Raw genomic sequence first — 14,162 nt, forward strand, 5'->3', positions numbered from 1 at the left:
ATCATGATGTTTTTCTTGTGGTATGTCATGTTTCATTGCAGAGAATGGCTTACAAACTGTGCCATATTTAATAGACAAAAAGAGGGCTTGTGGTTTTTTAAGATTTTAAAATTCTATACACATTATTTTTGTTGCCTAGGAACCAGAGTCAGGTGACCCTGCTGTCATCTAGTCAGTCTGTGCTGTATACATGGGATGAACCAATGGCAGAGAGGACACTTATGTGGAATGTATATGGCCGCAAGAAGCCCAGCTTCCCTGGCTATATCAACAAGGTACTGGTAGTCTCTACCTGCTGGTAACTGCCAAGGAAAAAATAGTTGTGATTTGCATCTGTGATGTCATATAGTATGTGAGGCTGGATCACTCATGAGGTTAGTAAATGTACAGAAAGATTATGGCCTGATGCAATAGCTGACACAACACTAGCATTGTATGGAACTGAGACTTCAGTGCAGAGACTGACCTGTGATAATTGTTGACAGTGTGTAATCAAGGATATATATTGAGGGGAAAAAATGAGGTATGACATTAAAGGACAAGTGGTCCTTTACTTTTTTCCAGGTTTCTTCCCACAATTTGTCTCGCATGCTCATCTCATCCCTTGAAGTAACTAGCCACATCACAGGTCCTAGGTGGGTCAGGAACAGCTGACAAATGTATACTGCTTAAAATATGTTCAGAACCACCCGATTCTCTCATAGTAATGAGCAAAAATTAGAGGTCCCTGACTTATTTTGTGTGGTATGTTTACACTGGCAACAATAAACCTTGGTCAGGCATAGATTGAGGAACAGACTGTTTTAAGGTACAAGAGTTACTGGGGAATTTTGAATGACACTTCAAAGGATTCAAGTAGCACTTGACGGGAAGTGGATGTATGAATGCTTGTGTCTGTAGGCTATGTATGTCCCTTGTTCCAGGATGGTTGTGGAGAGGTACGTCTGCGAGTCCAGTCTCTACGCAACGCCACTGGCTCCATGGACGTCACAGATGCCATCGACAGCATGGAGAGTAGTCCTGATGGTGAGATGATGGTGGTGTTGGTGGTGGTGGTGGTGGTGGTGATAGCTCGAAATTAGTAAGGTCACTTCGTAAAATTCTACTCAACGTTCAAAGAAGAATCTTTTGAATCATCAGCATATCATATTGCAAAGTTACTAGAAAATGTTCACAAGCTTGAAAATGAAGATAGTGGCCAGTAGTACTTGGTTATCAGAATTCCACTGTACAGCTTACATCTTCGGTTTACACATCTATATATTCCTCAGTATCATACTGATAATGTATGGCATAAGATTGTCCAGGACAGAGAGTTAGCTGACAGGATAACGACTCTGAAACTGTTAATATAGTTAATGTCAGATCTGAAAGTGGCACGGTTTCACCCTTATGTGACAAGAATGTGTCACTACATCTTTGATATATATAATTGAAACGTCAGGGTATATTTATCAAAAGACAACTTTCAACAATTGAAAGTTTCTTTTTCATAGAGATCATCCTTAGGGTACATATATGCATTTTCTGCTGCCGGAAAATGTCACGTGTCAGTTGTATCAATGTTTTAATAAAATATTCTACAATAAACAAAAAGTCTTATATGGCCCCTCACCACATGGAGTCACCCCTCCGCTGCGGGTAAGCTGGCAACCAGGTAAGCATCCAAGCCCATATCATCATTCCTTCTGCTGTCACCACACTTTTCCGACGTGTGTGCTGGAAAAAGAAACAGAGCAGCAGATTTCCTCTTTTACAAAGAGTTGCGGGAGGGGAGCTGATGGAGCTTCCCCAGCTAAGCATGATAAGGCTAAAGAAACTAAGTCTGAATCTAGCAGCAAAACTAAGTCTGCCCCTGCGCCACAGTCCTCTTCGTCTCCGTCTGGATGAGTGTGTGTTCACTTCGGTCGCCCTTGGGGGAGGCTCAGCTTCCTCATGTGCAGCTCCAGCTGCCAAGCAAGGGTGGTTGGTTCCACCATTTGCCCAGTCGTGCTCCCCCTGCGGCAGGCATACCTGACCTATAAGGAGGTCTATTGGAATGCCATGCAGCAGGTTGTGGTGGTGGTCCTTGCAGCTTAACACCCCTCCTTACAGAGGTCAGCCCTGGAGGTGGGAGAGAACTCTGGGGACATCTCCCCAAATGCAGTTCTCTTACGTCAGCTGTCCGAAGTACAGGCCCACCTGACACACGACTCGTTGAGGTCAGCGGCGTCTACGGTGATGTGCACAGTTATGGGGATGCGTAAGCTGTGGCTGTTGGACGTCTCGTTATTCGGCAGTGACACAGCAGACCTTGCTGGCCCTTCTGTTTCGGCTGGGAGCGACGTTGTTTCCAGGGGGCACATCAGGTCTTTCGGGAGGCTGCAGCAGCTGCGACGTCTTTTAAAGACAGGGTTTCTCGCCCCTGCGCTCCAGTAGTGAGCTCTTCTTCCAGGACGCCCCTTATGTCCAAGTCTGCCAGCTGGTTTTGGCCACTGGGCAGGAGTAGGAAGAGGAGTCACACCGCCAAAGGCAAGGGGAAAGAGCAGACCTCTTCGTCTAGCTCCCAACAGCCTTTTCGCAGTAGCGGGGGGCCTGTCCCGAGCCCCCGCTAGACACACTGGTTGTTCCCACAGGGCAGTCCCAGTTAATTCCAGTGTTGCATGGGACTATTCAGGCCCTCTTGCCTCATGTCCCAGTGGGTGGTCGCCTCTCCCTCTTCCTACCGGAATGGGAGAAGGCAACACGAAATCCTTGGGTGCTGTCCACCATTCATGTCGGCCATCTACCACTGTGGAAGAGAGCCCCACCAGAGTTTGTCGGCATAAGGCGCACTCCGGTGCCGTCCTTTTCAATCAAGGCAAGTATTCTGCGAGACAATGTTTGCTGGACAAATCCGCAATAGAGCGTGTACCCCCAGATGAGGAATAGGTGAGATTTTACTCCATGTACTTCCTTGTACCAAAGAAGGACAGCAGGTTCCATCCCATTCTCAACCTCAAGGAGTTGAACCACATGATAGAAGTTCCATCCTACAAGATGGATACACTTTGCTTGGTGATCTCCGCTGTTCAGCCCAGTGATTTGCTTACATTGATCAACCTCAAGGATGTGTATCTTCATGTGCCGATACACCCGTCGTTCAAGCAGTTCCTCCAGTTCTCTTACGATAGGGTGTGTTACCAGTTCATGGTGCTCCACTTCAGCATTTCCCAAGGGTATTCACCAAACTCATGATAGTGAGTCAACCAGCGAGTCTAGATTCTATTCACGCAGTGATAGATATTCTAGTTCGGCTGGGGTGGATCATCAACCTCAAGAAGTCCGACCTGGTACCCACCCAGGACTTGGTCTTTCTCGGGCAAGGTTCACAACACATCACTGTCTAGTGTCTTTGTCGCCCAAGCGGGTCAGCAGAGTACGGAAGATGGTGCCTTCCTTCCTCTCACAACCGCAGGCACCCGCACAAACTTTGCTTCGCTTCTTGGGTGACATGACGGCGACCATCTCTGTGGTATGGCAGGTGCGGTTGAGGATGCGCCCCATACAGCAAGCTTTGGTGAGTCTGTGGGCTCACTCAGAGCATCTGGAGAAGTGTCTCAGTTCCTGGGTGGTTGTCTCTTCACCTTCAGTGGTGGACCGATGTCGGGAATCTCTCCAAGGGGGTCGATTTGGAACTCTCAACGCCAGCTCTTACAGTTCAAACCGATGCATCCCTCACGGGCTGGGGCAGGCGTCTGGACAGTCTGTCAGTATCCAGACGCTGGTCCGAAGTCAGAGCCAGTTTTCACATCAATATCTTAGAAATGAGAGCTGTGCAGTTGGTTTTCAGATGCTCTCTCTCGCTGGATCCTGGCCCTGCATGAGTGGATGCTTGATCTGCGGATATTCAGAGTTATCTCCCAGTTGTACAGATCGTTCCAGGTGGATCTGTTTGCGTCCAGCGGGACAAATCAGATGCCAATGTTCTGCTCTTGAATACAGGACCAAAATGCATTGGCGTCCTTCCTGCTGGATTGGACGGGACAGGTTCTGTGGGCGTTTCCGCCACTTTACCTGGTTCCCCAGGTCCTCTACCAGCTGTCCACCCAGCCAGCTTGGCTGCTTGTGCTTCTGGCACCACTTTAGTCGTCACAGAGTTTCCTGGTTTCCAGTAATTCTCAGGTTTCTGGCTCAGCCTCCTGTTCTGTTACCTTTGCGACCGGACATTCTCACTCAGAACAGCGCGCCACACCCCAATCCATGGATTCAGTGGGTGGCTTGGCCCCTGTCAGGTCTAGCCTCGAGGCACGCGGAATTCCTGCGGCAGTTGCAGACACAATTTTGGCTTCAAGGTGGGATTCAACAAATGTTCAGTATGAGAATAGCTGGTCGCGCTATGCGTGCTGGTGTTCAGATAGGGGGATTGCAGATCCCTTTTCTGCGGATTTAGTGCGAGTAGTTTTTGCAAGCTTGTTTGGAAGAAGGCTTGGCAGCTTCGACCATTCATGGCTACTCCATCGCTATTTCCACCTTTCACTCCCCTGTCGATAGTGCTCCTCTGGAGCAGCACCCTCTCGTGCATCGGGTTTTAGCTGGCGTGGATCGGGTTTGACCTGCTATTAGGCGTACCAGCCTACCTTGGGATTTGTCAATCGTGCTTGATTGGCTGTCCGGTCCTACTTTCTCACGTCTATTGGCTATTTCCATTCAGCTGTTAACATGGAAGGTCGTATTTCTGGTTGCGGTAACATCTGGGAGAAGGGTTGGCGATTTACATGCCATGTCTGCAGACCAGGCACTTATTGTGTTTCACCCAGACCGTGTCAGTATTCGCCTTCCGGATTTCTACTGTCCGAAGATTGATCATGTTTTCCATGTGACAGCTCCTATCGAACTTCCCACTCTCACCCAGCCTTCTACATCGGGGACCTCTGCAACGAGCACTCACACGTTGGATGTCCGTAAGACCCATCTGTTCTGCTGTTACGGTGCCTGCTAGCAAACAGACCCTATCTCGCTGGCAAGTTTCATTCATCTGTGCTGCTTACCAGGCTAAGTGCAAGCCTCCCCATGAGGGGTTGAAGGCTGACTTGGTCAGGGCAGAAAGCATTCACATCAGCGCTGTCCATTGAAGAGATTTGCTCTGCTGCTATTTGGAGCAGGCCTGGCACGTTTATCAAGCCCTACCAGCTTGATACGCACTCATATGAGAGAGCGTGCTTTGGCCGTACTCTCCAGTGAACAGTGTCCTGCCACCCTGGCCGAGTGAGTCTCAATTGATTGTCAGTTGACGTTGCTGATTACTGCGTATAAGTGCATGTCTCCATTGTTGACGTATCCCACGACTTAGATCTCGATTGATTTGTTGTCAGTCTTCAGTTGGGTTTCCCCCTTATGGTGCCCTATATAGAAATCACAATGTGGGTGGGGTTATGTTTGCACTTTTGCAGTGCTATTTATATCATGTTTAGCTCTGAGGTGGGTATTGAGGCGGTTGCTCCCTGTCGGTTCTCTCCAATAATGCATCTCGCTGATGCTCATCGGGAGTACACAGGTGAGAATTTTTGCGTAAGATAATTTTCGTAATTACTATCACTATAATTACATACTGTACCAAAATTCCCTCCTCCCTAACCTCCGGTCTTTGGAAGTCTGAGTTTATGCATATATGTACCCCAAGGACGATCTCTATGAAAAAGAATTAGACAATCCTGTAGAGGTTTCCAATTCATTGAAGAGAATTGTCCTTGGGCTAGGGCCGCCCACCTCCCTGCAATTCTGTTCACTGATTTATTCAGCAGAAGGAATGATGATACGGGCTTGGATGCTTACCTGCTTGCGCGGCAGAGGGGTGACTCCATGTGGTGAGGGGCTGTATAATGAACAAAAAAAAAAGACTTTTTGTTTATTATACAATCTTTTATTAAAACATTGATACAACTGTCACATGACATTTTCCGACAGCAGAAAATGCATATATGTACCCTAAGGACAATTCTCTTCAAAGAATTGGAAACCTCTGCAGGTTTGTCTAAACTGATAAACAGATGTCATCGCTAAAGAATTCTCTCTGTAATCTGCAGATAGAATCCTTTCAGGCATACAAGTTAAGTCGGAGTGTCATTATTTCAGAACTTGAGGTTATCACTCAGTTTTTGTTTTATGTCCCAGATGAGGAGAGTGATGAAATGGATGGCTTGTTGCCGCACTTGACCAAGAAGCTGAATGCCCGGACTCGCACTGACAAGATGGTCATTTACTGGGTGTCCTACCTGGATGGTCTGCAACGGGTCCTGCTCTTCACACAAGACGAACGTGTTGCCAATGCTGTGAGAAAGGTAAGAACTGGTGACCTTGGCATTGTCTAAAAATGTGTTGCATGGTAGCTCACAATATAGTGACCTGTTTCTTTTGCACAGTTCTGATGCTTGAATCACATGAAGAACTAACAGAGTCATCAAGTGAACAGATTAAGTTTCATGAGACCACTAGATAAAGCCCTCACATGAACAACTTCTATCGTCATCATGGAACCACACATATAGACATCTAGTGTTTACTTCCTTCAAAATCACCAAGTAACCACTTAAAACAAAGTCATCATGGGACCACTTACTGTATGGTCATCATGGGACCACTTACTATATGGTCATCAGGGGACCGCTTACTATATAGTCATCATGGAACCACTTACTATATAGTCATCATGGGACCACTTACTGTGTGGTCATCATGGGACCACTTACTGTGTGGTCATCATGGGACCACTTACTGTGTGGTCATCATGGAACCACTTACTATATGGTCATCATGGGACCACTTACTGTGTGGTCATCATGGGACCACTTACTGTGTGGTCATAATGGGACCACTTACTGTATGGTCATCATGGGACCACTTACTATATGGTCATCATGGGACCACTTACTAAATAGTCATCAGGGGACCGCTTACTATATAGTCATCATGGAACCACTTACTATATAGTCATCATGGGACCACTTACTATATGGTCATCATGGGACCACTTACTAAATAGTCATCAGGGGACCGCTTACTATATAGTCATCATGGAACCACTTACTATATAGTCATCATGGGACCACTTACTATATGGTCATCATGGGACCACTTACTGTGTGGTCATCACGAGACCACTTACTGTGTAGTCATAATGGGACCACTTTTCGTATGGTCATCATGGGACCACTTACTGTGTAGTCATCATGGGACCACTTACTGTGTGGTCATCATAGAACCACTTACTATGTAGTCATCATGGGACCACTTACTGTGTGGTCATCATGGGACCACTTACTATATAGTCATCATGGGACCACTTACTGTGTTGTCATCATTGGACCACTTACTGTGTTGTCATCATGGGACCACTTACTGTGTGGTCATCATGGGACCACTTACTGTGTAGTCATCATGGGACCACTTGCTGTGTGGTCATCATGGTACCACTTACTATATGGTCATCATGGGACCACTTACTGTGTGGTCATCACGGGACCACTTACTGTGTGGTCATAATGGGACCACTTTTCGTATGGTCATCATGGGACCACTTACTGTGTGGTCATCATGGGACCACTTACTGTGTAGTCATCATGGGACCACTTACTGTGTGGTCATCATGGGACCACTTACTATGTGGTCATCATGGGACCACTTACTGTGTTGTCGTCATGGGACCACTTACTGTGTTGTCATCATGGGACCACTTACTGTGTTATCATCATGGGACTACTTACTGTATAATCATCATGGGACCACTTACTGTATGGTCATCATGGGACCACTTACTGTGTGGTCATCATGGGACCACTTACTGTATAGTCATCATGGAACCACTTACTATATAGTCAACATGGGACCACTTACTATATAGTCATCATGGGACCACTTACTGTATAGTCATCATGGGACCACTTACTGTATGGTCATCATGGGACCACTTACTGTGTGGTCATCATGGGACCACTTACTGTATAGTCATCATGGAACCACTTACTATATAGTCAACATGGGACCACTTACTATATAGTCATCATGGGACCACTTACTATATAGTCATCATGGGACCACTTACTGTGTTGTCATCATGGGACCACTTACTGTGTTGTCATCATGGGACCACTTACTGTGTGGTCATCATGGGACCACTTACTGTGTAGTCATCATGGGACCACTTGCTGTGTGGTCATCATGGGACCACTTACTATATGGTCATCATGGGACCACTTACTGTGTGGTCATCACGGGACCACTTACTGTGTGGTCATAATGGGACCACTTTTCGTATGGTCATCATGGGACCACTTACTGTGTGGTCATCATGGGACCACTTACTGTGTAGTCATCATGGGACCACTTACTGTGTGGTCATCATGGGACCACTTACTGTGTTGTCGTCATGGGACCACTTACTGTGTTGTCATCATGGGACCACTTACTGTGTTGTCATCATGGGACTACTTACTGTATAATCATCATGGGACCACTTACTGTATGGTCATCATGGGACCACTTACTGTGTGGTCATCATGGAACCACTTACTATATGGTCATCATGGGACCACTTACTGTATGGTCATCATGGGACCACTTACTGTGTGGTCATCATGGGACCACTTACTGTATAGTCATCATGGAACCACTTACTATATAGTCAACATGGGACCACTTACTATATAGTCATCATGGGACCACTTACTGTATAGTCATCATGGGACCACTTACTGTATGGTCATCATGGGACCACTTACTGTGTGGTCATCATGGGACCACTTACTGTATAGTCATCATGGAACCACTTACTATATAGTCAACATGGGACCACTTACTATATAGTCATCATGGGACCACTTACTGTATGGTCATCATGGGACCACTTACTATATAGTCATCATGGGACCACTTACTGTATGGTCATCATGGGACCACTTACTGTGTGGTCATCATGGGACCACTTACTGTATTGTCATCATGGAACCACTTACTGTATGGTCATCATGGGACCACTTACTGTATGGCCATCATTGGACCACTTACTGTGTGGTCATCATGGGACCACTTACTGTATAGTCATCATGGGACCACTTACTATATGGTCATAATGGGACCACTTACTGTGTGGTCATAATGGGACCACTTACTGTGTGGTCATAATGGGACCACTTACTGTGTGGTCATAATGGGACCACTTACTATATGGTCATCATGGGACCACTTACTATATGGTCATCATGGGACCTCTTTTCGTATGGTTGTCATGGGACCACTTACTATATGTCATCATGGGACCACGTGGAACTTTGTTATCTTGGGGCAACATATCTTATAATCCACTAGACCCGTGAAGGTCCCGGGGTAGAATAGGCCTTCAGCAACCCATGCTTGCCATAAAAGGTGACTATGCTTGTCGTAAGAGGCGACTAACGGGATCGGGTGGTCAGGCTCGCTGACTTGGTTGACACATGTCATCGGTTCCCCATTGCGCAGATCGATGCTCATGTTGTTGATCACTGGATTGTCTGGTCCAGACTCGATTATTTACAGACCGTCGCCATATAGCTGGAATATTGCTAAGTGCGACGTAAAACTAAACTCACTCACTCACTCATTATAATCCACTATCTTCTTAGTCATTATGGAACCACTTACTATATACATGTAGATCTACTAAATAGTACATGATACAATGATACAAGGTCCCACGAGATTGTGAATCGCTCATGCGTGGATCAGTGTGAGATTTTGCCATGCTGTGGGCAGATTAAAAAATGATCTCATTTAAATTTTTTGACATCTTGTATACAATTGTCAACTGTATTTTAGATATTTGATCCTGCGGAGATCATTTCACATTTGAACAACCTGCAGTGTTGTTCTTTTACGTTATCATGAGACCACTTAAAATATAGTGACCTAGTGACCACTTACTGTATAGCCATGTAGTGACCACTTACTGTATAGTAATCTATTGATCATAAAAGTTTCATTCACCTCAGCTATTATTGATCACAATAATGGCTGTTGATATAGGTAAACAAGCTTTTTGGTCATGTGTCTTGCTAGTCATTAGTAAAGAAAATACAGGTGTCCCTGCCATAACAACTTTGAAATAAAAGATAAGGAGATTTTGTTGTTATTTTTATCTTTTGAAAACTATTAAAACTGAACAATATCAAAATTTGTTGCATTACTCTTTGGGGTGGAAAAATAGTATATTGGTGCAGAGCAAATGGTGTAACAGCTATCAAGGTATAGAGAATTCTTGAAAAACAAACATTTCCACATATACTCCTGATAAATACTTGTAACAACACTGAAATATGCTGACATGGTGGGTGTGGCTAGGACGTGTGTGTTTGTGATGTGTTGTTTCTGTAACGACATTGTGGCCGTAAAACTACAAGTGTGTGTCGGGCCATAGTAGTCGTAGCTTCACCCTGGCTTATACTGAACATCAGCTCTCAATATGATGACATTATCTGAGATGCTTCTGTAATTACTCATGTTTACTTTCTAATGTTTGGACTTCTTGTAAAACCCACAAGAACGTATGGTCAACAGATATATGAAATCATACCGCACCTATTATTCTATTAAATAAGATATATTCAGGTATTAGCAAGAAACAAGGAATGAAAACGAAGGCAGTGGTGATGTGCCTGATGATCATCGAGTCCCGTGTAGCGTCTTTGTAGCATGGTGGTACAATGTTGTTTTGTACGTCAGTGAAAATGAATTGCGTGTTCAAACTGTCATCACATTTTCTTCATTTTTCCTAATCCCTAAAGTGGCCAAGTAAATATTCATATTCAGATTTTCTTGGTTTGTAATAATTCTAAATGCCATCATTTTTAAATAATATTCACCCATGCCAGAATATACAAAGGCTCTCTGTGGCATGTTGATGTAATAGTAAATTTGAGTGGCATTGAGATGATTGAACAATAAAAAGTGGTACACTCTAGTGCTGTACAGGTCTGTGATGTTTAAGGGTTGCCTGCTTTTCTAACCTAGGCTCATGTACAGAGCGTAGACCTACCATCTAACAAAGGTGTCATCCAGGTAAACCGCTCGCCACTCACTGCCATTGCTGCCGCTGCCGTTCTCTACCTCACTCACAGTCCAGCTTTGCCAACCTGCAATAACCACTGCATGCCGTCAAATCATCTATTATAAATTATCTAAATCCTGCAATGTGCAAGCAAAAACTTTAATGGATTATTGAAAAATATCTTTTTAAGCGTTTATGTCATCATATTCATGATGTTTGAGATTTAGATATTTATTGTCCTGTAAATGGATACATGTTAATCAGGCCACGGTTGGCACATCTGACACAAGGCTTGGTTCTAGTGCAGTTGGTCAGTGGGTGCTTGTCGGCTTCTAATGCATTGTGGGAGCAGAGCAGTCTGTGTTCACTTTTCACCTTACGTCTTGTTTATCCTCTTTCTCCAGAGATTCCTAGCTCAGTTTCTAATCAGGTGTGAGAATATAGAATGGGTTAATGTTCACAGAGCTATCTAAGCACTGTAGCTGTGATTAAACATGAACATAGACCTGATCGTGGTTGTGGTACTGACATCATGCTGTGGACAGAGGTAGATTAACTCTTTGTAGAACTGTACAAACACCTTGTAGTGCTGTTGGTCACAAGTAGCTGGAATAGAATCACCAAACACTTCTGTCCTGACTTTCAACTCATTATTTACCATGTCCAGATGAATGGGATGGAACTATATATCTCCCTTGTCCAAACTGTCAGAATGACATCTGAGTAAGGATAGTGTGAGGATAGGCACCCACCTTACTTGGGTCATGACTGGAGAAGTATTTTCCTTATGAACTATGGCCAGACTGTATGTGTGTATGGCATCCTTCTTGACTGTGACCAGACTCTATGTGTGTGTGTTATCCTTCTTGACTGTGACCAGACTCTGTGCGTGCATGCGTGTGTGCGTGCACATGATATCCTTCTTGTCTGACCACAATGTGTGTGTGTGTGGCATCCTTCTTGACCGTGACCAGACTGTATATGTGTGTGGCATCCTTTTTGTGTGAACAGATTCTATGTGTGTGTGTGGCATCCCATCCTTCTTGTCTGACCAGATTGTATGTGTGTGTGGCATCTTTCTTGACTGACCAGACTGTATGTGTGTGTGTGGCATTCTTCTTGAGTTTGACCAGACTGTATGTGTGTCTGGCATCCTTCTTGACTGTGACCAGACTCTATGTGTGTGTGTGTGTGAACCTTCTTGACTTTGGCCAGACTCTGTGTGAGTGGCATCCTGCTTGTCTGAACAGATTCTATGTGTGTGTGTGGCATCCTTCTTGTGTGACCAGATTCTATGTGTGTGTATGACATCCTTCTTGTCTGATCAGACTGTATGTGTGTGTGTGGCATCCTTCTTGACTTTGACCATACTATGGAGGCCAGTGTTGTTTCACTTTCAATTTTCGACCCTGAGGAATGACCTTCAGCAACCCATGCTTGTTGCAAGAATCATCAAATGGGATCGAGTAGTCCAAAACTTGGAGACTTAGTAACTGTGATAATACATATCATCATATCCCAAATGTATAGATGGATGCTATTAACGTCAATCACAAGACTGTCTGCTCTGTACTCCATTTGGTAGAGACCACTGTGATGTAGCTAGAATGTTGCTGAATGTGACAAGCAAAACCTTACAATGAGTGACTAACAGCATCATGTACATTCTGAACTAAACTTTAAGCCAATGGTCATTGTAATTTCCTTGGAAATGGTCAATTTTCATTAGTTGATTGCTTTTAAATTGAAAATTTATCCTCTCATGATCTTACCTTTTTTAAAATCATGTGTGCAAGAAACATCATTCTTATGTCTTTTACATTTGATGTCAGTATGTATCTTCTTTCTATTACATGGTTGTCAGGTGGATATGTTGTTTAAATGTTTAATCTATTTTTCTATGAATTCCATATTTCATGGCATGTAAACAACAGGAGTTTGCGATTGTAATGTGCTATTTACTGTGCCAAATTGAGTTGTGATTTGTGTCCCATGATCCTCATCCCTTGGATTAAGCGTCCCTTACCTTCAGACACATTTTACCCTAATAGTTTGTATTTATGCCATTTGCCATTTTAGTATATTAGTATCTATTTCAGCTTGTGCATGCATTGTGATATTTTATAAATACCAAGAAGTATCAGTGCCTCCATGTTTCGCTTCTTAAGTCTGGCTTTGTTTGTCGCTGTAGCAAACCTGCATGGCAGTTGCTTAATACTCAGTGATTCATATTCTCATATATGTCCCATGTACACTAAGCTGGATAAAGTGCTATTTGTTGAATCAAACTTTATATAGTCGATAGTATTGGCTTGTTAATGCTTGAACTTGCCTTGAGTGAAGGCATGGCTTGTTTTGATATAATTTAACTAGAAGCCTGAGTCAAGGTGCTGGTAGAATGCACTCATTTCACAGTATGGTGTATAAATTGTTTACAATTCTTCTATTTTTGTGTCATAGTTGAGTCTGTAGTCTGCTGTCTGACAGCCTGAGAACAGATTCTTGTATCTGTGATGTCTGTTTACAGCTTAATGAGGGAGAACAGTCCAGCATCTGCACCTTCATCTCATTGGAAGGATTGAGTATATCCATCATCAACAAGATGTACCACGAGGTGGCATTGCTGTCTGTGGCCAGTAGTCCTTCTATGTGGGAAGTTGAGGTCAACAACCGATGGAAGATCCTCAACGTGGAGCTAGCAACATGGCTGGAAGATCAGTGGAAGAATGAACAGGAACATGCCAACCTGCATGACCAGATAGAGGTGGGTAGAGGACCAGGATGACGAGACAGGGATGAGTTGAGGACTGAGTTAGAGTCTACAGGGAGCACTAGATTAGATAGAAGTGGATAGAGTGCTAGATAATAGTGATGGGTGAAGAGCCTGTTAAGTGGAGAACATTATAATGCCAGCCTTCATGACCAGGGAGAGACCCGAGGGGAAAAAGCAAATGTTGTTATCTGAGATATGAAGAGGTGTCCGTAGCTGTATGTAGCTGAAGGTATCATCAGAAAAAAGAGGGTGCTGGGACAGTAGTAGATTGGCAGTATCATATTTGTGTTGAAGTGGAAAGTTTTAATCCAATGATGATAATGTTTTGTGAATATACACCATGGAGATACAGAC

The 14,162-nt window shown here is 44.2% G+C and overlaps 1 protein-coding gene across 5 annotated transcripts in view; it reads left to right on the forward strand.

Annotated features, from left to right (window-relative positions):
- The window catches only part of LOC137286453 (intermembrane lipid transfer protein VPS13A-like), a 139,498-nt gene that overhangs the window by 106,009 nt on the left and 19,327 nt on the right, over positions 1 to 14,162 (forward strand). For 4 of the 5 annotated variants that reach the window (XM_067818330.1, XM_067818331.1, XM_067818333.1 and 1 more), the window contains 5 exons: positions 140 to 275; positions 924 to 1,026; positions 6,133 to 6,299; positions 10,999 to 11,046; positions 13,563 to 13,799. In XM_067818330.1, the coding sequence (XP_067674431.1) occupies positions 140 to 275; positions 924 to 1,026; positions 6,133 to 6,299; positions 10,999 to 11,046; positions 13,563 to 13,799 (691 nt within the window). The remainder of the gene's footprint in view (positions 1 to 139; positions 276 to 923; positions 1,027 to 6,132; positions 6,300 to 10,998; positions 11,047 to 13,562; positions 13,800 to 14,162) is intronic. The other variant, XM_067818332.1, reaches the window with a different exon arrangement.

This window comes from Haliotis asinina, chromosome 6 (assembly GCF_037392515.1).
Source record: "Haliotis asinina isolate JCU_RB_2024 chromosome 6, JCU_Hal_asi_v2, whole genome shotgun sequence".
NCBI lineage: Eukaryota > Metazoa > Mollusca > Gastropoda > Lepetellida > Haliotidae > Haliotis > Haliotis asinina.